We start from the raw sequence: 25,000 nt of genomic DNA, 5'->3' as shown, positions 1-25,000 counted from the left end.
ATTACACAGCATGCTGCCACCACCATGCTCACTGTAGGGATCATGCCAGGTTTCCTCCAGACGTGACACTTGGCATTCAGGCCAAAGAGTTCAATCTTGGTTTCATCAGACCAGAGAAGCTTGTTTCTCATGGTCTGAGTACTTTAAGTGCCTTTTAGCAAAACTTCAAGTGGGCTGTCATGTGGCATTTACTGAGTGGCTTCTGTCTGGCCACTACCATAAATACCTGATTTGGTGGAGTGCTGCAGAGATGATTGTCCTTCTGGAAGGTTCTCCCATCTCCACAGAAGAACTCTTGATCTCTGTCAGAGGGACATTCAGGTTCTTGGTTACCTCCCTGGCCAAGACTCTACTCCCCTGATTTCTCAGTTTGTCTGGCCATCCAGCTTTAGTTAGAGTCTTGGTGGTTCCAAACTTCTTCCATTTAAGAATGATGGAGGCCACTGTTCTTGGGGACCTTCAATGCTGCAGAATTCTTTTGGATCTGTGCCTTGCCAATCCTGTCTCGGAGCTCTACGGACAATTCTTTCGACCTCATGGCTTGGTTCTTGCTCTGACATGCACTGTCTAATGTGAGACCTTATATAGACCTTCTGAAATCATGTCCAATCAATTTACCACAGTTGGACTCCAATCAAGATATAAAAACATCAAGGATGATCAATGGAAACAGGATGCACTGGCGCTCAATTTCGAGTCTCATAGCTAAGGGTCTAAATACTTATCACATTTACATAGTTTATTTTATTCATAAATTAGCAAAAATAATAAAATAACCTGTTTTCACTTTGTCATTATGGGGTAGTGTGTGTGTAGATTGGTGAGGAAATGTTTTTATTAAATCCATTTTAGAAAAAAGGCTGTAACATAACAAAATGTGGAAAAAGGGAAGGGGTCTGAATACTTTCCAAATGCAACGTATGCCCGTTGCTCAAAATATTGCAGAGTTCAATGCAACTGTGGTTCTACACTGTACAAAAACATTAAAAACGCAAAAAGTGAAGTGTTGGTCCCATGTTTCATGAGCTGAAATAAAAGATCCCCAAAATGTTCCTTACGCACAAAAAAACTTCACATTTGGGCACAAATTTGTTTACATCCCTGTTAGTGAGCATTTCTCCTTTGCCAAGATAATCCACACACACCTTACAGGTGGGGCATATCAAGAAGCTGATTAAAACAGCATGATCATTCATGTTGAGGAAGCATGCAACTGGCATGCTGACTGCAGGATTGTCAACCAGAGCTGTTGCCGGATATTTAATGGTAATTTCTCTTACCATAAGCTGCCTCCAACGTAGTTTTAGAGAATTTGGCAGTTCGTCCAACCGAACTTACAACCGCAGACCATGTGTATGGTGTTGTGTGGGCGAGCAGTTTGCTGTTGTCAATGTTGTGAACAAAGTGCCCCATGGTGGTGGTGGGGTTATGGTACCGGCAGGCATAAGCTACACACAATGAATACAATTGCATTGTATTGATGGCAATTTGAATGCACAGAGATACCATGATGAGATCCTGAGGCCCATTGTCGTGCCATTCATCTGCCACCATCACCTCATGTTTCAGCATGATAATGCACAGCATGTCGCAAGGATCTGTACACAATTCCTGGAAGCTGAAAATGTCCCAGTTCTTCCATGGCCTGCATACTCAGACATATCACCCATTGAGCATGTTTGGGATGCTCTGGATCAACAGCGTGTTCCAGTTCCCGCCAATATCCAGCAGTTTCTCACAGCCATTGAAGAGGAGTAGGCCAACATTCCACAATCAACAGCCTGATCCACTCTGCGAAGGAGATGTGTCACACTGCATAAGGCAAATGGTGGTAAACCAAATATTGACTGGTTTTCTGATCCACTCCCATACCTTTTTGTTTTTATAAAAGGTATCTGTAATCAACAGATGCATATCTGTATTCCCAGTCATGTGAAATCCATAGATTAGGGCCTAATTAATTAATTTCAATTGACTGATTTCCTCATGGGAACTAACTCAGTAACATTTTTGAAATTGTTGCATGTTGCGTTTATATATTTGTTCAGTATAGTTATAGAGAGGAGAGTCACAACATTCTTTAAGTATGTCAACATATTTCTCGCCTCTTAATATTGAGTTCATGGCACCACTTTACAACCGGAGTAGGCTGTAGTTGTAGTATAGTTTTGATATGCCCGCGGAGCAGAGCACTCCATTTGCCTACATCAAGTAGCCTAGGCCTAGTGCTGGAAAGTTTTTGAAGGACATTGATTAATTTATCAGAAAATGTAGGCTAATCAGTCTACATTGCTATATAGTGTTACGCACGCCTCTTGGAGGGAACGCAACACCCTGCTACACTCAACTCCCCGTGGAGTGAAAGAGGTATGTGACTGCAGGTGCGGGTAAGGATGACAGAGGCAGAATATATTACCGGTTACAGGGAATTTATTTCCTTCACACGGTAATTTGGGGAAAAGGGGCTGGATGGAACCAAAGCAAAAAAAATACATCTGATAATTCCAGATCCTATTTTGACAGGCTGCACATCAAAATATAAAATCATGCATTTGCTGGATGTGCTCGATGAAATAGCCTCTTTTTTTATAATATATACAGTGGGGAGAACAAGTATTTGATACACTGCCGATTTTGCCGATTTTCCTACTTACAAAGCATGTAGAGGTCTGTAATTTTTATCATAGGTACACTTCAACTGTGAGAGACGGAATCTAAAACAAAAATCCCGAAAATCACATTGTATGATTTTTAAGTAATTAATTCACATTTTATTGCATGACATAAGTATTTGATACATCAGAAAAGCAGAACTTAATATTTGGTACAGAATCCTTTGTTTGCAATTACAGAGATCATACGTTTCCTGTAGTTCTTGACCAGGTTTGCACACACTGCAGCAGGGATTTTGGCCCACTCCTCCATACAGACCTTCTCCAGATCCTTCAGTTTTCGGGGCTGTCGCTGGGCAATACGGACTTTCAGCTCCCTCCAAAGATTTTCTATTGGGTTCAGGTCTGGAGACTGGCTAGGCCACTCCAGGACCTTGAGATACTTCTTACGGAGCCACTCCTTAGTTGCCCTGGCTGTGTGTTTCGGGTCGTTGTCATGCTGGAAGACCCAGCCACGACCCATCATCAATGCTCTTACTGAGGGAAGGAGGTTGTTGGCTAAGATCTCGCAATACATGGCCCCATCCATCCTCCCCTCAATACGGTGCAGTCGTCCTGTCCCCTTTGCAGAAAAGCATCCCCAAAGAATGATGTTTCCACCTCCATGCTTCACGGTTGGGATGGTGTTCTTGGGGTTGTACTCATCCTTCTTCTTCCTCCAAACACGGCGAGTGGAGTTTAGACCAAAAAGCTCTATTTTTGAATCATCAGACCACATGACCTTCTCCCATTCCTCCTCTGGATCATCCAGATGGTCATTGGCAAACTTCAGATGGGCCTGGACATGCGCCTGCTTGAGCAGGGGGACCTTGTGTGCGCTGCAGGATTTTAATCCATGACGGCGTAGTGTGTTACTAATGGTTTTCTTTGAGACTGTGGTCCCAGCTCTCTTCAGGTCATTGACCAGGTCCTGCCGTGTAGTTCTGGCCTGATCCCTCACCTTCCTCATGATCATTGATGCCCCACGAGGTGAGATCTTGCATGGAGCCCCAGACCGAGGGTGATTGACCATCATCTTGAACTTCTTCTATTTTCTAATAATTGCGCCAACAGTTGTTGCCTTCTCACCAAGCTGCTTGCCTATTGTCCTGTAGCCCATCCCAGCCTTGTGCAGGTCTACAATTTTATCCCTGATGTCCTTACACAGCTCTCTGGTCTTGGCCATTGTGGAGAGGTTGGAGTCTGTTTGATTGAGTGTGTGGACAGGTGTCTTTTATACAGGTAACGAGTTCAAACAGGTGCAGTTAATACAGGTAATGAGTGGAGAACAGGAGGGCTTCTTAAAGAAAAACTAACAGGTCTGTGAGAGCCGGAATTCTTACTGGTTGGTAGGTGATCAAATACTTATGTCATGCAATAAAATGCAAATGAATTACTTAAAAATCATACAATGTGATTTTCTGGATTTTTGTTTTAGATTCCGTCTCTCACAGTTGAAGTGTACCTATGATAAAAATTACAGACCTCTACATGCTTTGTAAGTAGGAAAACCTGCAAAATCGGCAGTGTATCAAATACTTGTTCTCCCCACTGTATATATTTTTTAAATAAAAAATAAATCATAGACTACCTCAATTGTCTTACATGGCACTGGAAAAAAATGCTAGAGCCGTGGTGCTAATGTAAAGTAACTGTCCATAAAATAATATTGTTTGTTGTTAGAGCAAAACCGTAACATTAATCGCAATATGACTTTTTGTACATGTCGCCCAGGTCTAGCACCCTCCCAAAAAGAATAGTCGTCATCACAAAAAAGAAAAAAAGGGTCAATTTATCACAATATGGATTTGTCCATATTGCTCTCGCACACACACAGCCCGGTATGCAGCTCCATTAATCAGAGCCCAGGCTTAGCCACCTGGCTTCATTGGCAGTCAGGGCACCTGAAAACACAGCACAGGAGGTCTATTATGCCTCCTGTTGAGATACCACGGTGACAGGAGATCGAAGACAATTAGTCAGTGCTGATCCCCATAGCTCTCCTCGAGAGAACGAGCAAACATGCTGAGGAGTCTTCTTTTCACAATACGTGTTCACAAGGTCTCAATCACTGCCTTTCATTCCGTTACAAATCTATACTTGTTTCACCATGATGGTGAATCAATGATAAGACAACACCTTTCCATTATTTAGAAATAATCCTAGAAACATAGCAAATTAAACTCACAGTGGCTATTGCCTTGTTTGATTTCCTTTGTTTAGCAAAACACGAAAACACAGTCCCTACATTTCCATCTGAATCCAGCATGACCAGACTCATGAATCATACAATTATGCTTGTAATGCCCAGCAAAATATCTCCGCTCCTAACTATGGGGTATCTAATTCTTTAGGTCTTAGGTAAATCCATAGCAGCTCTTCAGAGGGCAGATGTTTCTGGCACCCTTCAACTAGGGACTTTTCAATAGGTTGACCTCACCTCTGAATTATGTGTCTGGTAAAATGTGCACATAGCCTATTTTAGCAGGGAGCACAACCTCGCTCTTCTCTAGATATTAGGAGACATCGTTTCCAAAAAACAGTCTCATATATAGCACTCTCATATACCAGCACATATTTACACAAGTGGTTGATATTTTAGTGATGCCTTGATTCAAATAACATACTGGTAATATCCACATTCACATTTATACAATAAAAAGTAGGCCTACTGCTATAGAAATCACGACACTGCATTAATTCATATAGGATCATTTGAGTGTTTGTAAGTTGCATTAAACAGCTACATTCTCATTTTGGAGAATATGACTGAAAGCTGATGGAAATAGCCTCCCTCACATCGAGTGGAGAGATGTGGGAAAGGAAATGAGGTCATACACACATCTATGGAAGATGACACGTCGCGAGGTCAACACCACCAACACTACCATAGGCTGTGGTTCACAGGCCCGTCTCTACTAGTGGGTTTGGGTAGTGTATGTAGTGAGGAAAATGGGTAGTTAGGCATATAATTGGAAAGGCTACAAAAGTAAAAAGCAGCTATTTCAAAAGTTTAGTAGAAACCTTTCAATTTCCTATTTGTAAAATGTGGAGCTGTTGACTCAAGGGTACATCATAAGATCTAGTGAACAATGGCCATGTCACTGAAAAAGTGGGGATCTCGGTAGAATCACTTGTCTTCATCACAGTTGAATGCTTCATTTCCCCACAGCCAAGATGGATGTCACAAACAAACCACAGAGGAAGGAGCGTGACTCTACCACAGTCACACTGTTCACTTTCACTCATCAGAAACTAGGGCTGTGGCGATTAATTTTCGGCTTGTCTAAAGATACATTGTGACATGTAGCCCATTTCAGAAGAACAAAAGAGCATATTCTGAGTCATCCTTATGTTTGGCCCTGATTAGTGGGCTTAACTAGTTCATTTAGCAGATAACATTTGCTTATAATTCCCGTGGAATTGTTTTGAAGTAAGAAGAATACAATGGAACATAGCTGAATAAAATAGAAAGGGTATTTTCCCCCAAACGATTTCCGAGGGAGTGTGGACATGTGGCTATTCTGTGTTGAGTGGTTAAAAAAAGTGATAATTTGAAATAGGTCCTACTATATGCTTAATGTAGAGTTACCAATGCAACTTTAGTTGTGTTACAAACCTTAAGCTCCATGTTTTGATTTCTAATACATTCTAAAGGCCCCGTTTACATCGTGGCACATTTCATTACAGTAGGTAGCCTAGTGGTTAGAGCGTTGGACTAGTAACCGAAAGGTTGCAAGATCGAATCCCCGAGCTGACAAGGTAAAAATCTGTCATTCTGCCCCTGAACAAGGCAGTTAACCCATTGTTCCTAGGCCGTCATTGAAAATAAGAATTTGTTCTTAACTGGCTTGCCTAGTTAAATAAAAGGTACAATAAAAATAAATAAAAACAACTATGCCATATACACAGTCTTGCCCCCGCTACTTAACAGACAAGTGAAGTTTTTGTAACACAAGATGGTGAAGAGCCAGTTTAGTCGGTGCAGCCATCTATTACCGGGTCCGACACACCTTTGCCTCCAGAACAGCTTGAACTCTTTGGGGCATTCTACAGGGTGTCGTAAACGTTCTACCGGGATGTTAGTCCATGCTGACATTATGGCATCACGCACATGCTGCTATTTGGACGGCCGTACATTCATGCTTTGAACAGCGCGTTCCATCTCATCCCAAATATGTTCTATTGGGTTGACATCTGGTGACTGCACAGACCACAAGTAAACTGAACTCACTGTCATGTTCCATGCAATGTTTTTCCACTCATTGTCTAGTTTTGTTGATTGTGTGCCCACTGGAGCCACTCCTTGTTTTTAGCTGATAGTAATCTTTCAGCTTGCCCATTCACTCTCAATGTCTAACATACTGTGCATTTGGGAAAGTATTCAGACCCCTTGACTTTCACTTTGTTATGTTAAAGCCTTTTTCTGAAATAGATCCCCCCCCCCCCCCCCCCAATCTACACACAAAGCAAAAAAGTTGACATTTTTACAAATGAATACATAAAATAACTCAAATTTACATAAGTATTCAGACCCTTCACTCAGTACTTGAAGTACCTCTGACAGCGATTACAGCCTAGAGTTTTAAGTTCCTTGGCGTACACATCACAGACAAACTGAATTGGTCCACCCACACAGACAGCGTTGTGAAGAAGGCGCAGCAGCGCCTTCAACCTCAGGAGGCTGAAGAAATTCGGCTTGTCACCAAAAGCACTCACAAACCTCTACAGATACACAATCGAGAGCATCCTGTCGGGCTGTATCACAGCCTGGTACGGCAACTGCTCCGCCCACAACCGTAAGGCTCTCCAGAGGGTAGTGAGGTCTGCACAACGCATCACCGGGGGCAAACTACCTGCCCTCCAGGACACCTACACCACCCGATGTCACAGGAAGGCCATAAAGATCATCAAGGACAACAACCACCCGAGCCACTGCCTGTTCACCCCGCTATCATCCAGAAGGCGAGGTCAGTACAGGTGCATCAAAGCAGGGACCGAGAGACTGAAAAACAGCTTCTATCTCAAGGCCATCAGACTGTTACAGCCACCACTAACATTTAGTGGCCGCTGCCAACATACTGACTCAACTCCAGCCACTTTAATAATGGGAATTGATGGAAATTATGTATCACTAGCCACTTTAAACTATGCACTTTTATGTTTACATACCCTACATTACTCCTCTCATATGTATATACTGTACTCTATACCATCTACTGCATCTTGCCTATGCCGTTCTGTACCATCACTCATTCATATATCTTTATGTACAGTGGGGAGAACAAGTATTTGATACACTGCCGATTTTGCAGGTTTTCCTACTTACAAAGCATGTAGAGGTCTGTAATTTTTATCATAGGTACACTTCAACTGTGAGATACGGAATCTAAAACAAAAATCCAGAAAATCACATTGTATGATTTTTAAGTAATTAATTTGCATTTTATTGCATGACATAAGTATTTGATACATCAGAAAACCAGAACTTAATATTTGCTACAGAAACCTTTGTTTGCAATTACAGAGATCATACGTTTCCTGTAGTTCTTGACCAGGTTTGCACACACTGCAGCAGGGATTTTGGCCCAATCCTCCATACAGACCTTCTCCAGATCCTTCAGGTTTCGGGGCTGTCGCTGGGCAATACGGACTTTCAGCTCCCTCCAAAGATTTTCTATTGGGTTCAGGTCTGGAGACTGGCTAGGCCACTCCAGGACCTTGAGATGCTTCTTACGGAGCCACTCCTTAGTTGCCCTGGCTGTGTGTTTCGGGTCGTTGTCATGCTGGAAGACCCAGCCACGACCCATCTTCAATGCTCTTACTGAGGGAAGGAGGTTGTTGGCCAAGATCTCGCGATACATGGCCCCATCCATCCTCCCCTCAATACGGTGCAGTCGTCCTGTCCCCTTTGCAGAAAAGCATCCCCAAAGAATGATGTTTCCACCTCCATGCTTCACGGTTGGGATGGTGTTCTTGGGGTTGTACTCATCCTTCTATTCCTCCAAACACGGCGAGTGGAGTTTAGACCAAAAAGCTCTATTTTTGTCTCATCAGACCACATGACCTTCTCCCATTCCTCCTCTGGATCATCCAGATGGTCATTGGCAAACTTCAGACGGGCCTGGACATGCGCTGGCTTGAGCAGGGGGACCTTGCGTGCGCTGCAGGATTTTAATCCATGACGGCGTAGTGTGTTACTAATGGTTTTCTTTGAGACTGTGGTCCCAGCTCTCTTCAGGTCATTGACCAGGTCCTGCCGTGTAGTTCTGGGCTGATCCCTCACATTCCTCATGATCATTGATGCCCCACGAGGTGAGATCTTGCATGGAGCCCCAGACCGAGGGTGATTGACCGTCATCTTGAACTTCTTCCATTTTCTAATAATTGCGCCAACAGTTGTTGGCTTCTCACCAAGCTGCTTGCCTATTGTCCTGTAGCCCATCCCAGCCTTGTGCAGGTCTACAATTTTATCCCTGATGTCCTTACACAGCTCTCTGGTCTTGGCCATTGTGGAGAGGTTGGAGTCTGTTTGATTGAGTGTGTGGACAGGTGTCTTTTATACAGGTAACGAGTTCAAACAGGTGCAGTTAATACAGGTAATGAGTGGAGAACAGGAGGGCTTCTTAAAGAAAAACTAACAGGTCTGTGAGAGCCGGAATTCTTACTGGTTGGTAGGTGATCAAATACTTATGTCATGCAATAAAATGCAAATGAATTACTTAAAAATCATACAATGTGATTTTCTGGATTTTTGTTTTAGATTCCGTCTCTCACAGTTGAAGTGTACCTATGATAAAAATTACAGACCTCTACATGCTTTGTAAGTAGGAAAACCTGCAAAATCGGCAGTGTATCAAATACTTGTTCTCCCCACTGTACATATTCTTTATCCCTTTACACTTGTGTGTATAAGGTAATAATTGTTAGGTTAGATTACTCGTTGGTTCTAGAAGCACAAGCATTTCGCTACACTCGCATTAACATCTGCTAACCATAGCCAATTTGATTTGAGTATTCTTTGGTATGACGCTACAATCATGGCACACCTGTACTTGGAGAGTTTCTCCCATTCTTCTTTGCAGATCCTCTCAAGCTGGAGCAGGTTTTCATTAAGGATCTCTGTACTTTGCTCCGTTCATCTTTCCCTCGATCCTGACTAGTCTCCCAGTCCCTGCCGCTGAAAAACATCACACAGCATGATGCTGCCACCACCATGCTTCACCATAAGAATGGTGCCACGTTTCACCAGACTTGACTCTTGGCATTCAGGCCAAAGAGTTAAATCTCAATTTCATCACACCAGATAATCTTGTTTCTAATGGTCAGAGTCCTTTAGGTGCCCTTTGGCAAACTCCAAGCGGGCTTTCGCCAAAGACGTGGATGTCGATTAAGGCAGCCCCCCGCACCGCTCTGATTGAGGGGCTGGGTTAAATGCAGAAGACATTTCAGTTGTACAACTGACTAGGTATCCCCCTTTCATGTGCCTTTTACTGACGAGTGGTTTCCATCTGGACACTACCATAAAGGCCTGATTGGTGGAGTGCTGCAGAGATGGTTGTCCTTCTGGAAGGTTCTCCCATCTCCACAGAGGAACCCTAGAGCTCTGTCAGAGTGACCATCAGGTTCTTGGTCACATCCCTGACCAAGGCCCTTCTCCCCCGATTGCTCAGCTCTAGGAAGAGTTTTGGTGGTTCCAAACTTCTTCAATTTAAAAATGGAGGCCACTGTGTTCTTGGGGATCTTCAATGCTGCAACACAATCGACACAATCTTCGTCTCGGAACACTACAGACAATTCCTTCGATCTCAGGGCTTGGTTTTTGCTCTGACATGCACTGTCAACTGTGAGACCTTATATAGACAGGTGTGTGCTTTCCAAATCATGTCCAATCAATTGAATGTACCTCAGGTGGACTCCAATCAAGTTGTACAAACATCTCAAGGATCATCAATGGAAAAAGGATGCACCCGAGCTCAATTTGAGTCTGATAACAAAGGGTCTGAATACATATGTAAAGAAGGTATCTTTATTTTTAACACATTTGCAAACATTTCTAAAAACCTGTTTTTACCTTGTCATTATGGGGTATTTTGTTTAGATGGATAACATTTTTTTTTTAAGTTGTCAATTTTAGAATTAGGCTGTAACATAAAATTTGGAAAAAGCCAAGGGGTCTGGACACACTGTACATACACAATCCAAGTCTCAATTGTCTCAAGGCTTAGAAATCCTTCTTTAACCAGCCTCCTACCCTTCATCTACACTGATTGAAGTGGACTTAACAAGTGACATCAATAAGAGGTCATAGCTTTCACCTGGTCAGTCTCATGGAAAGAGCAGGTGTTTGTAATGTTTTGTACACTCCGTGCATGTGTGATTTTTTGTTGTTGTTGAATGGCCCACAAAAAAAAAAAGCAGCCTGCACTTGAATAGCGAATGGAGGAAGCGCTTCCCTCGGTTCCGTTTTTAATATGCCAGGTAAGCTACGCCAGTTATAAAAGAGGTTTAATGTGATTACATTTTAAGAGTTGAGCAATAAATATAGCAGCACGAGAAAGCTGGGATCCTCTTAAATATTGGCCAGTCAAAACTGTTTTCAAACTAGATTGTGCAATGACTGCAATGATAAGTACATGTTTCACAACTCTGTAGGCTAAAGGCTATGCTAAGACATTTGGACATTTTAGTTGTGATACAAACCTTATCAAAACATATAGGCCTATGGACTAGGCTACATGATGCATGTGACTATGATTTGCCTTAGACTGCACACGCTGGGCATCATTCACAAGTGATAATCATAATATTCTCACCCATTACACTGTCAATTTAATCTCGTCTTTACGTATACCAAACAATGTCTGTGAAATTAGTTGATTTAGAATGGGCCATTATCAAGCACCTGTCGGAACAGACGCAGAAAAAAAAGACATGTCATCCATATGCACTTGAATAGCGAATGGAGGACACTTTCCCGCGTTTAATTTTCATGCCAGCCAGGTAGGCTACTCCGGTTGTAAAGTGAAGCAATGTGATTAATATTAGGAAAGTTGAGAAATAAAGTCAGCCTAGTCTAGAGAAAGCTGATTGGATCCTCTTTTTAAATGGAGACCATCAAAACTCTGCGTGAGAAAACAATTGCATAGCCTATAGAAATGTTGCAAAACATAGGCTTACAGGAACACATTTAATTCCATGCATCACCCAGCTATGAAGAGCTGGTTCTCGCTGCCCAACAGGTGATCATATTCCCCTCAAACTGAATGCCAGGGCTCTCATGAAGTGTTTGATTTTCGAATGCATTTGCAGCAATGTCAGAGCGATAAAAAAATAAGAAAAAAAATTGCCCAGCACATCATCGGAGCCAAGCCATGACATCCAGGACCTCTATACCATGCGGTGTCAGAGGAAGGCCCTAAAAATTGTGAAAGACTCCCGACACCCTAGTCAGATGGTTCTCCCTGCTACCAAACAGCAAGCAGTACCGGAGCGCCAAGTATAGGTCCAAGAGCTAAACAGCTTCCACCCCCAAGCCATAAGACTCCTGAACAGCTAATCAAATGGCTACCCAGACTTTCGCGCCCAGTTCATCAAAAGTTATCTGGACTTAGTCCAAATAGAAAAACTTGGCCACAGAGGTGAATGGCAGTTCTATTTGGACCAGATCTATGAAGAACTGAACACACTGAAAGAATGAGATGGGATGTATGAGGCCACCCACTGGACAAACTGTGGATATGTATTAAGTTTCTGGCAGTGGTGACTCAAATGATGGAAATACCCTGTGCACAAAATGTGTCCCTCTAGGTCAAAGAGGACAAGCACAAGCCTGTAAACTAATTCACCGCAACTACAATTTTTTTGTTGGTCTATCGTGCTAGTTATGGAACAACAAGCAGAGCTAACAGGCTCACAAAAACATCCAAAGTCACATACTGTACCAGCGTTCTCAGAAGAAAAAAAAAAGGTTTATACTATTGTGGACTACAGGAAAAGGAGGACCGAGCACGCCTCCATTCTCATCGATGGGGCTGTAGTGGAGCAGGTTGAGAGCTTCAAGTTCCTTGGTGTCCACATCAACAACAAACTAGAATGGTCCAAACACACCAAGACAGCTGTGAAGAAAGCACGACAAAGCCTATTGCCCCTCAGGAAACTAAAAAGATTTGGCATGGGTCCTGAGATCCTAAAAAGGTTCTACAGCTGCAACATCGAGAGCATCCTGACTGGTTGCATTACTGCCTGGTACGGTAACTGCTCGGCCTCTGACCGCAAGGCACTACAGAGGGTAGTGCGTACGGCCCAGTACATCACTGGGGCTAAGCTGCCTGCCATCCAGGACTTCTACACCAGGCGGTGTCAGAGGAAGGCCCTAAAAATTGTAAAAGACCCCAGCCATAGACTGTTCTCTCTACTACCGCATGGCAAGCAGTACCAGAGTGCCAAGTGTAGGATAAAAAGGCTTCTCAGCAGTTTTTACTCCCAAGCCATAAGACTCCTGAACAGGTAATCAAATGGCTACCCGGACTATTTGCATTGTGTGTCCCCCCAACCCCCTTTTTTACGCTGCTGCTACTCTCCGTTTATCATATATGCATAGTCACTTTAACTATACATTCATGTACATACTACCTCAATTGGGCCGACCAACCAGTGCTCCCGCACATTGGCTAACCGGGTTATCAGCATTGTGTGCCACCCACCAACCCCTCTTTTACTGCTACTATCTGTTCATCATATATGCATAGTCACTTTAACCATATCTACATACTACCTCAATCAGCCTGACTAACCAGTGTCTGTATATAGACTGTCTTCTTACTGTCGTTTTATTTCTTTACCTACCTATTGTTCACCTAATACCTTTTTTGCACTATTGGTTAGAGCCTGTAAGTAAGCATTTCACTCTAAGGTTGTATTCAGCGCACGTGACAAATAAACTTTGATTTGATTTACAGAGCTACAGCAGGCTTTTCCAATGTCTGAGCACGATAAGTTAGCTTACATTTTTGATGGCACAGCTGACAGGCAAGGGAAGGGTGGTTATCTTACTTACCAGGTATAGCAGGAAGGTATGCAGGCCAGTCCCAAGGCCTACTGAGGACAGGATGCCCAAACCTACCCAGTAGGCACACCACAGGAACCTCTTCTCCAGGTACTGCACATACTGCAGATGAGAACAGACAGGAGGGTGGAGAGTAAAGAGTTTTAGGCTTTTGCATGGACAAAGAGCAATAACACACAACATTTATCCTTAGGAGAAAACATTGGAGACCTACAGTTGAAGTCAGAAGTTTACAGACACCTTAGCCAAGTACAATTAAACTCTGTTTTTCACAATTCCTGACATTTAATCCTAGTAACAATTCCTTGTCTTAGGTCAGTTAGGATCACCACTATTTTAAGAACGTACAATATCAGAATAAGAGTAGAGAGAATGATTTATTTCATCACATTCCCAGTGGGTCAGAAGTTTACATACACTCAATTAGTATTTGGTAGCATTGCCTTTAAATTGTTTAACTTGGGTCAAACATTTTGGGTAGCCTTCCACAAGCGTTCCACAATAAGTTGGGTGGATTTTGGCCCATTCCTTCTGACAGAGCTGGTGTAACCGAGGCAGGTTTGTAGGCCTCCTTGCTCACACGCTTTTTCAGTTCTGCCCACAAATTTTCTATATGATTGAGGTCAGTGCTTTGTTATGGCAACTCCAATACCCTGACTTTGTTGTCCTTAAGCCATTTTGCCACAACTTTGGAAGAAGTGTGCTTGGGGTCCATGTCCATTTGGAAGACCTATTTGCGACCAAGCTTTAACTTCCTGACTGATGTCTTGTGATGTTGCTTCAATATATCCACATCATTTTGTGAAGTGCACCAGTCCCTCCTGCAGCAAAGCACCCCTAAAACATGATGCTGCCACCCCCGTGCTTCACGGTTGGGATGGTGTTCTTCGGCTTCCAAGCCTCCCCCTTTTTCCTCCAAACATAACGATGGTCATTATGGCCAAACAGTTTTATTTTTGTTTCATTAGACCAGAGGATAATTCTCCAAAAAGTACGATCTTTGTCCCCATGTGTAGTTGCAAACCGTAGTCTGGCTATTTCATGGCGGTTTTGGAGCAGTGGCTTCTTCCTTGCTGAGCGGCCTTTCAGGTTATGTTGATATAGGACTAATTTTACTGTGGATATAGATACTTTTGTACCCGTTTCCTCCAGCATCTTCACAAGGTCCTTTGCTGTTGTTCTGGGATTGAGTTGCACTTTTCACACCAAAGTACGTTCATCTCTAGGAGACAGAATGCGTCTCCTTCCTGAGCGGTATGACGGCTGCGTGGTCCCATGGTGTTTATACTTGCGTGCTATTGTTTGTATGGATGAACGTGGTACCTTCAGGCATTTGGAAATTGCTCCCAAGGATGAACCAGACTTGTGGAGGTCTACAATTATTTCTTTTGATTTTCCCATGTCAAACAAAGAGGCACTGAGTTTGAAGGTAGGCACAAAGTAGATGTCCTAACCGACTTGCCAAAACTATAGTTTGTTAACAAGACATTTGTGGGGTGCTTGAAAAACAAGTTTTAATGACTCCAACCTAAGTGTATGTAAACTTCCGACTTCAACTGTATGTTATGCCAAGGATAGTGATGGAAAATTAGGAAATGTGAACAATTTACACAATAATATCAACACATTGGCTAAGATACATCCAATGTACTGGCCTGAGCATCAAGTAAAAAAATATTGCGCAACATATCTCCTCAGGTGACCTTTCCTCCAGGAATGCTGTGCATCTGAATAAACAGTTACATATCTTTAACCATCCCAAATAAATATATTACAGAGGAGATGATAGGAGTTTGTTTCTCTCCTTCCTTACCTTCTGGTGTGCTCCCTCAGTGGAGTAGGCAAGGGAGAAGAGTGAACACAACACCAGGAACAAGAACACTGTACCCCTTCGTCGCCATAACCTGCAGAGGGGAAGAAGTGGAACAGTTTGATACAACTACCAAATGGCTAGACTGGTAGTGTTACTTTAAACACAACAGAACTGAGACAACTTTCAACTAATCAGTTGGTTTCTAGTTTTACAGTCAAGTAGTGGTGGTTTACTTTAATGTCCACTCCTTTAGTGTGATGAAGGTTTCCAGGAGGAAGTAGTGTAGTGTGATGAAAGGCCGCCTCCACAACACCAGAGCAAGACGCTCCTCCCGATCTTTCTGCCTCCTCTCACTGACCGCAGAGTCTGTAGATAGAGGAGCACACTCGTGAGGTCAGATTCATCTATAAAAGTAGCCTAGTATCAAAAATGCCATAGCAATATCCCCTTATATTGATGGACATAGGCTAGCATAAGCCTTTGATAAAGTCATGTCACTTTGTCTAGGCCTAAGTAGGAACATAACACTAGCAAATGGTGGAGTTCACTAGTCTAGACCTTCGAATCAAGTATAATTATTTTGTTTTTTCTAAACTATGGAATTAATAAGTACACAACGGTTTGGGACCATTCTGACAATACTGTAACGTTGTAAGAATTCTCAAGATAACAATTTGTGCATTGCTGCATACCTTTAGCAACACAACCCTTCTCCTTCCTTGGTAAAATTGTTAATCCATTTTCCATAAACACAGACTAATGCTGGTTCACTTGGAGAAGTTTCACAACCAACCTGCAAAATATCCATTCGGTTTGTCTTTGGTTCCTCGCTTCTGTGGTTGTTCACAGCTTGCCCCATTCGTCGCCATCTCATTCACTTTTGAATCGACCAGACAACACAACACGAGGACATGACCAGCAAATATGTTTTAATGGGTTTTGGCCTATATCAACTGTAGGAAGAGCATTCGTTAGTTATTACTTGTCACTGACTGACAATTAGTGGCAACATCTCCCACACGCTAACGTTAGTTAACTAACCGGCATGCATGCTAACAAAACAGCTGATAACAAGTAACCTTTATTCACGACTCCAACTCCATTGGATTACATTGACCGGCTGTGTAAACCACCTTGGGTTCTCGTTTACTAACTAGCAAGTAAAGTGTGTAATAGCTAGCTAGCTTGCGGGCTTGAGTTAATAAAAACATAACTAGTTAACTACAATTAATTGTTCGATGTTTATAATTATGAATGATAAACTACAGTAACCTATTGCATGTACACGTCCCTAGTTAACAAGGTAACGTTAGCTAGGTAGTATTGACACTGGGAAAATATAGGCTACAACCATGGAAATATGTTTGGATCAAGTTACTTCGGTTGTTGCTGAGACGTAAAATACTATAATGCCAAAACGTTTCACAGTCGAAAATGTTACATACTATAAACAAAGATTAATTTGTTAGTCACACAAATTGAATGAAACGAGCTCATACCCCAGAGCGTCTTCTTCCTGAAGCCGTGGCAATCACTTCCGGGCAAAATATTTCCTGCCAAGTAAAGGTTCTATTTACAATATATATTCATCAATATTGAATTGGTTTCTGCATATTCATAAGTGATAATTGCATTAGTTACTTAAAAAAAAATGTTGTGCCCATGAACGTAGAGTTGAATCTAGCCTTTGATCATGACTAAGTTCCATTACACATAAGAGTCATTTCGTCAAAGACCTCTTCTGTAAGGTGATGTTTTGTTAAGCGCACGGAGGCTCGGTCTTAACGTCAACCTGCGTCGCTTGCGGTACGGGTTTGGAAGCACAAGACCTAATCTTTCATGTCAGCGAGAAATAGTTTTCAAAAAACAAAAGGTTAAATTGATACACACCTTTATAGGGTTAGGGTTCCCACACGGCCATATCTCCATGTTACATTTCGTGTTTATGTTAGACATTGGTACCACCTGTGCTAATTAGCCATCTAGCATGCTCTGTACACCTGTGTGTAACAAAAGGCCGCCAGAAACGTGTTGTGAATGAAAAATACTGTTTGCTGCAACTGTGATAAAGCTGGTTAAAACAGTGTACAGTAAGTGTAATATTTGCATTTGTGAAATTATTTTGATATGAACGTAAAGGGCTTTATGTTTCTAGGACCGTATCACAATTGAGAATCGATCCACGTTTGGACGGAGTATTTGGCTGCCAGAACCAGTCTACTTATGCAAATAACATATTTGGACCTTAAGGAGTAAGGGTAGATTCCTTAATAGTACATCTTGGGCTAGTTTGAATCTAGAGGCATGGACTCACCATATTAATAGTATAGTGTGATTATGGGAAGGATATTGATAAACCCCTCACATTGTTCACAGGTTGTAGGTTGTTCAAAACAAAATGCACAGGGAATCGTTAATCACAATACTTGTAAAACTTGTTCAGTATTTAATGAAATTGTCATTATTTTATTTCATTAAAGTCAATTCTACAAGACTGCTCCTGCAGAATCCCATCCTAAAATCTATGACTTTTAAGATGTGTATTCAGATTTCCCCTTACAGAAAATCTCTTCCCACACTTGTAGCACTGGTGAGGTTTTTCGCCAGTGTGAGTAAGCGTGTGTCTTTTAAGGCCTCTAGCCGTAGTAAAACGTTTTGTGCACAGGGTGCAGGGGTATGGACGCTCTCCTGTGTGAGATCGCATATGAAGTGTTAGATGGCATGATGCTTTGAAGCCCTTTCCACAATGTTTACAGGTGTAGGGACATTCTCCGGTGTGCGATCTTGTATGCAGCCTCAGTTCTCCTGAGCTAAGGAATGCCTTACCACAGATGCTACATAAATAGTTTTTCTCCCCTGCATGCATCCGCATGTGTCTTGCTAGATGTTGGACAGATGTTTTCCCACAAATAGTGCAACAGTAGGGATGCTCTCCAGTGTGTGTGCGCACATGCCATTTGAGTGAACCTGCACACATGAATTTTCGGTCACAGTGAGAGCATTTGAATGGTCTTTCCCCTGTGTGAACTCGCTGATGTTTTTTCAGACCACACCTGGAAGAAAATCTTTTCTCGCACTGGTTACAATGGAATGGCAATGTGTGAATTCCTATATGTACTTTCAGGGTTTTGGAGCATTTGAAAACTTTACCACAATGAGTGCATTTGTGAGTCTTGATTATTGGTACATAGGGGTTTCTTTTAGTGCTGCTTGAGGGAAAGGGGTGATCAGTCCCAGATTCCTTAGAACATAAAAGCTTCCGGTCCTCTCCTCGATGCCTAATCCTGATGTGCTGGTGGAGTTTTGCAATTTCAATGTGATTGAATGGGCATAGGGAGCAGGCAAGGATGCGGGATGACATGTCATCATTAAATCCTGCAATGACAAGATCAAGAATGTAGATTGTATGACAGATGTTATCAATAATTTGTTAACATGAGATCAGTGTTTAAATTCCTGAATCCCCTTACCGTTACTGGGCACTGGGATACACAGAGCAGACGTTTCTGCCATTGAAATGCCCATCTGCTCCTGTTGCTCCAAATCCTGCCTTATATAACTTATTTCATTGCAGTCTTCATCTTCCCAGTCCTCTTCACTCCGTCTCTCTTCCATTTCCTCCTCTCTGTCCACATTAGGTTGTCCTCTCTCTTCTCCATCTCTCGTTTTGTCAGAGCTGGGCTGCTCAGAGCCAATGACAACTCTTATTGTTGGAGGGAGGGACAGTGTGGATAGGATGCTATCTGCAGTGTAGTAAGAGAAATAACCTACGAAAGACAGCACACGTTACTCTTGTTATATTTTTCAGCAGCGTTTTCCTTTCTCTTACCATTACAGCTAAGATGATTGCCACTGACACCTGCATTATCAAGTTCAAATGACAGGAGTTTGGTTTGACTGGATGGAGACTTACTCTTTTTCAGGTTTCCATGATGCTGATGGTGCTGCAGAAGTGTCTTCAGCTCTTCAGTGTCAAATATGGCGTGTCCACATTCCTCCAAGACAGAGGGGCCTGCACCGAGCCATGCTGCCGTCTGAGGAGCAGGGAAATAGTGTTAAAATACAGTATGCCAGACAACTGATATTTTATACACATGGAGTATATTCCATTCAGTTGTACTCCGGCCATCTTTGTAAGCTTAAAACCTAGTGTAGACTAAAATAATCAAACTTATACTGTGATGCTTTATTCTGTACCTGTGTGAAGTCTGGTACAGGTAGCAGCTCCTCCAGTCTGGAGAGGAACTCCCACACCAGTACCCGGAGTGCTGTGTCATACCGAGGGCCGTAGTGTACTGGGAACACCACCTGAAAAATAGATAATTTATGACAAAGTCCTGTGCCAATGCTGATACAAGCAATAGGCACCTGCAAGTCACAAACCAGAAAGATCTCTTACCTGAAAGAAGTGCTCCCTCTCGGAAGGGTCTTCCAGCAGGGTTTGGACCAATTCCACAAAGTTAGACTCTGTAGCCTCTAACTCATCATCATTACTCTGTCAGTAAGCATAAACAAACGACATCAGACATGAACTCAACATGTGGGCTGAAAGAAATACGAAATTTTTCTAAATATGCTTCAAAATAAGTTAACTTACCTCTTTGTGTACAGAGAATTCTGTCAAAGAATGGATTTTATCCAGGTGAGGCTGGATGGTCACGAGGTCAGCTGTGCATTCATTACGACATAAATCTAGAACCAGCTGAAAAAGAGGTCTTAGTGAGGTAGCACCAGGGGAAAACATACTACAGTCGTAGCCAAAAGTTTTGAGAATGACATTCATTTCCAAAGTTTGCTGCTTCAGTGTCTTTAGATATTTTTGTCAGATGTTACTATGGAATACTGAAGTGGAATTACAAGCATTTCATAAGTGTCAAAGGCTTTTATTGACAATTACATATAGTTGATGCAAAGAGTAAATATTTGCAGTGTTGACCCTTCTTTTTCAAGACCTCTGCAATCTGTCCTGGCATGCTGTCAATTAACTTCTGGGCCACATCCTGACTGATGGCAGCCCTTTCTTGCATAGTCAATGCTTGGAGTTTGTCAGAATTTGTGGGTTTTGTTTGTCCACCCACTTCTTGAGGATTAACCTCAAATTCAATGGGATTAAGGTGGGGAGTTTCCTGGCCATGGACCCAAAATATCGATGTCTTGTTCCCCAAGCCACTTAGTTATCACTTTTGCCTTATGGCAAGGGGCTCCATCATGCTGGAAAAGGCATTGTTCGTCACCAAACTGTTCCTGGATGGTTGGGAGAAGTTGCTCTCGGAGGATGTGTTGGTACCATTCTTTATTCATGGCTGTGTTCTTAGGCAAAATTGTGAGTGAGCCCACTCCCTTGGCTGAGAAGCAACCACACACATGAATGGTCTCAGGATGCTTTAGTGTTGGCATGACACAGGACTGATGGTAGCGCTCATCTCGTCTTCTGCGGACCATATTTTTTTCCGGATGCCCCAAACAATCGGAAAAGGGATTCATCAGAGAAAATGACTTTACCCCAGTCCTCAGCAGTTCAATCCTTGTACCTTTTGCAGAATATCAGTCTGTCCCTGATGTTTTTCCTGGAGAGAAATGGCTTCTTTGCTGCCCTTCTTGACACCAGGCCATCCTCCAAAAGTCTTCGCCTCACTGTGCGTGCAGATGCACTCACACCTGCCTGCTGCCATTCCTGAGCAAGCTCTGTACTGGTGGTGCCCCGATCCTGCAGCCGAATCAAATCAAATCAAGTTTATTTATATAGCCCTTCGTACATCAGCTAATATCTCTAAGTGCTGTACAGAAACCCAGCCTAAAACCCCAAACAGCAAGCAATGCAGGTGTAAAGCACGAATCAACTTTAGGAGACGGTCCTGGCGCTTTCTGGACTTTCTTGGGTGCTCTGAAGCCTTCTTCAACAACAATTGAACCACTCTCCTTGAAGTTCTTGATGATCCGATAAATGGTTGATTTATGTCCAATATCGTTGCCTGTGAAGCCCTTTTTGTGCAAAGTAATGATGACGGCACGTGTTTCCTTAAAGGTAAGCATGGTTGACAGAGGAAGAACAATGATTCCAAGCACCAGCCTCCTTTTGAAGCTTCCAGTCTGTTATTCGAACTCAATCAGCATGACAGAGTGATCTTCAGCTTTGTCCTCGTCAACACTCATACCTGTGTTAACGAGAGAATCACTGACATGTCAGCTGGTCCTTTTGTGGTAGGGCTGAAATGCAGTGAAAATGGATTCAGTTCATTTGCATGGCAAAGAGGGACTTTGCAATAAATTGCAATTCATCTGATCACTCTTAATAACATTCTGGAGTATATGCAAATTGCCATCATACAAACTGAGTCAGCAGACTTTGAAAATTAATATTAGTGTCATTCTCAACTTTTGGCCACGACTGGACACTGAACAAAAATATAAACGTAAAGTTTTGGTCCCATTTTGCATGAGCTGAAATAAAAGATCCCAGAAATGTTCCATATGCACAAAAAGCTTGTTTCTCTCAAATGTTGTGCACCAATTTGTTACATCCCTGTTAGTGAGCATTTCTCCTTTGCCAAAATAACCCCTCCACCTGACAGGTGTGGCATATCAAGAAGCTGATTAAACAGCATGATCGTTACACAGGTGCACCTTGTGCTGGGGACAATCAAATGCACCATTTTGTCACAACACAATGCCACAGATGTCTCAAGTTGAGGGAGTGTGCAATTGGCATGCTGAATGTGGCTGGTCATTTTAGAGACAGCTGATAAATGTGTTTGCACAACCAGAGAAATTCTGCACAAACTGTCAGAATCTGTCTCAGGGAAGCTCATCTGCTTCCTCACCAGTCTTGACGTGACTGCAGATCGTCGTCGTATCCGACTTCAGTGGGCAAATGCTCACCTTCAATGGCCACTGGCATGCTGGAGAAGTGTGCTCTTCACAGATGAATCCCAGTTTCTACTATATCGGGCAGATGGCAGACAGTGTGTATGGCGTTCTGTGGCTGAGCTGTTTACTGATGTCAATGTTGTGAACAGAGTGCAGCCATGGTGGCGGTGGGTTTATGGTATGGGCAGGCATAAGCTACGGACAACGAACACAATTGTATTTCATCGATGGCAATTTGAATGCACTGAGATCCGTGACAAGATCCTGAGGCCCATTGTCGTGCCATTTATCTGCTGCCATCACCTCATGTGTCAGCATGATAAGCATGCAAGGATCTGTACACAATTGAAAATGAAAATGTCCCATTTCTTCCATGGCCTGCATACTCAACAGACATGTCACCCATTGAGCATGTTTGGGATGCCCTGGATCAACGTGTACCACAGCGTGTTCCAGTTCCCGCCAATGGCTGTGCGAAGTTGCTGGATACTGAAGAGGAGTGGGCCAACGTTCCACAATCAACAGCCTGATCCACTCTGCGAAGGAGATGTGTCACGCTGAATGAGGCAAATGGTGGTCACACCAGATACTGACTGGTTTTCTGATCCACGCCCCTACCTTTTTCTAAAGGTACCTGTGACCAACAAACGCATATCTGTATTCTTAGTCATGTGAAATCCATAGATTAGAGCCTAATTTATCTCGATTGATTTCCTTATATGAACTGTAACTCAGTAAAATCTTTGAAACTGTTGCATGTTGCGTTTATATTTGCGAATAGTTGCTGCCCATAGTTTTATCGGAATCCTCTGCATTTGCACCTCTCTCACCGTTGCTCTCAGACCCAGGAGGAGTTGGGTCCTCTGCCTGGAACTCAGCAGCTCTGGAACCACCTCTGTCACCAAAGTCACAAACTCCTCCAGTTTCACAAAATGCTTTACAGTATGCTGCTGAGCCACTTGCCACAAGAATGCTGACATCAGGCGTAATGGTGGAGCAAGGAGACGTAGGGAGGAGAGAGTTAAACGGGGACCTACAGTGGGAAACACAAACAAGAATATGTATGACATAATAAAATCCTAGGACAGTTTAAACCCAAAATATTGTATAGGTTAGATATAAAAATGTCTTTAGCTATGGTTTGGGATACTAGCCAGCTTCAGTGAATATCTATGAAGCTAGGCACCATTTTAAAAGCACTCACACAAACAACATAGGGGCCAAGTTAACATTTTGAGAATGTAGAGTACAACTTAATTTACCAGAGTCTTCTGCCTCTGGCAAGGACTTAAGCTGAGTCGACTCCAAAAGCATTGAAGTTCTTGTTCGCTGACTGAGGACAGCATCCATGATGGCAAACCATCTTGTTCCACGAATATTGGAACTATTTTTGCTAGTGTCGTTCTTGATTTTTTTGTATTCCTGTTTCAGCTTTTTTATTTTCTCTCTGCACTGCTTAGACGTCTTCGTAGATCCGAGGGCAGCGAGCTCAGAACTAAGTTTGGTAAAGACTCTCTTGTTTCTCACTGTGGAGAGAAGCTGCTCCTGAACACTCCCATCTGCCCAGAGTGTTAACAACGCATGGACCTCCTCAGGTGACCAGCTGGCTCGAGATTCATCTGTGAATGCACCAGATCTGTTAAAAGCACTTAAACTGGCAAACAATGTTACCTAACAAGTTTAAACAGTTTCCCAAAAATGTGTACTATACTTTACAAAAATAAACAAAACATTCAACAATTTCAACGATTTTACTGAGTTACAGGTCATATGAGGAAATCAGTCAATTGAAATAAATTCATTAGGCCCTAATCTATGTACAGTTGAAGTCAGAAATTTACATTAGGTTGGAGCCATTAAAACTCGTTTTTCAACCACTCCACAAATTTCTTGTTAAAAAACTATAGTTTTGGCAAGTCAGTTAGGACATCTACTTTGTGCATGACAAGTATTTTTCCAACAATTGTTTACAGACAGATTATCTCACTGTATCACAATTCCAGTGGGTCAGAAGTTTACATACACTAAGTTGACTGTGCCTTTAAACAGCTTGGAAAATTCCAGAAAATTATGTCATGGCTTTAGAAGCTTCTGATAGGCTAATTGACATCAGTTGAGTCAATTGGAGGTGTACCTGTGGATGTATTTCAAGGTCTACCTTCAAACCCAGTGCCTCTTTGCTTAACATCATGGGAAAATCAAAATAAATCAGCCAAGACCCCAGAAAATAAGTTGTAGACCTCCACAAGTCTTGTTCATCCTTGGGAGAAACTTACAAACACCTGAAGGTACCACGTTCATCTGTACAAACAATTGTACACGAGTAAAAACAGCATGGAACCACGCAGCTGTCATACCGCTCAGGAAGGAGATGCGTTCTGTCTCCTAGAGATGAACGTACTTTGGTGCGAAAAGCGCAAATCAATCCCAGAACAACAGCAAAGGACCTTGTGAAGATGCTGCAGGATACAGGTACAAAAGTATCTATATCCACAGTAAAATGAGTCCTATGTCAACATAACCTGAAAGGCAGCTTGGCAAGGAAGAAACCACTGCTCCAAAACCGCCATAAAAAAAAGCCAGACTACGGTTTGCAGCTGC

At 42.6% G+C, this 25,000-nt stretch overlaps 1 protein-coding gene across 5 annotated transcripts in view; it reads right to left on the bottom strand.

Moving 5' to 3' along the window:
- Positions 1-25,000, bottom strand: part of LOC139548714 (vacuole membrane protein 1-like) — a 44,273-nt gene that overhangs the window by 10,215 nt on the left and 9,058 nt on the right. For 3 of the 5 annotated variants that reach the window (XR_011669764.1, XM_071358460.1, XM_071358461.1), the window contains exons 5-17: positions 23,662-24,018; positions 23,230-23,432; positions 20,130-20,234; positions 19,932-20,027; positions 19,730-19,840; positions 19,446-19,566; positions 19,003-19,299; positions 18,683-18,907; positions 17,032-17,085; positions 16,326-16,409; positions 15,766-15,898; positions 15,533-15,623; positions 13,711-13,821 (exon numbers count right to left, since the gene is read on the bottom strand). Coding sequence is in view for 4 of the 5 variants with exons in the window: in XM_071358460.1 (XP_071214561.1) it covers positions 13,711-13,821; positions 15,533-15,623; positions 15,766-15,898; positions 16,326-16,409; positions 17,032-17,085; positions 18,683-18,907; positions 19,003-19,299; positions 19,446-19,566; positions 19,730-19,840; positions 19,932-20,027; positions 20,130-20,234; positions 23,230-23,432; positions 23,662-24,018 (1,988 nt within the window). In the remaining variant the exon portion in view is untranslated. Of the gene's footprint in view, positions 1-13,710; positions 13,822-15,532; positions 15,624-15,765; positions 15,899-16,325; positions 16,486-17,031; positions 17,086-17,173; positions 17,319-18,682; positions 18,908-19,002; positions 19,300-19,445; positions 19,567-19,729; positions 19,841-19,931; positions 20,028-20,129; positions 20,235-23,229; positions 23,433-23,661; positions 24,019-25,000 lie in introns of those variants that run through there. The other 2 variants (XM_071358462.1, XM_071358463.1) reach the window with 2 other exon arrangements.

Source organism: Salvelinus alpinus, chromosome 22, assembly GCF_045679555.1.
Source record: "Salvelinus alpinus chromosome 22, SLU_Salpinus.1, whole genome shotgun sequence".
Taxonomy (NCBI): Eukaryota; Metazoa; Chordata; class Actinopteri; order Salmoniformes; family Salmonidae; genus Salvelinus; species Salvelinus alpinus.
The sequence above is the reverse complement of the archived record's forward strand: the minus strand, read 5'-3'. Positions and strand labels throughout refer to the sequence as shown.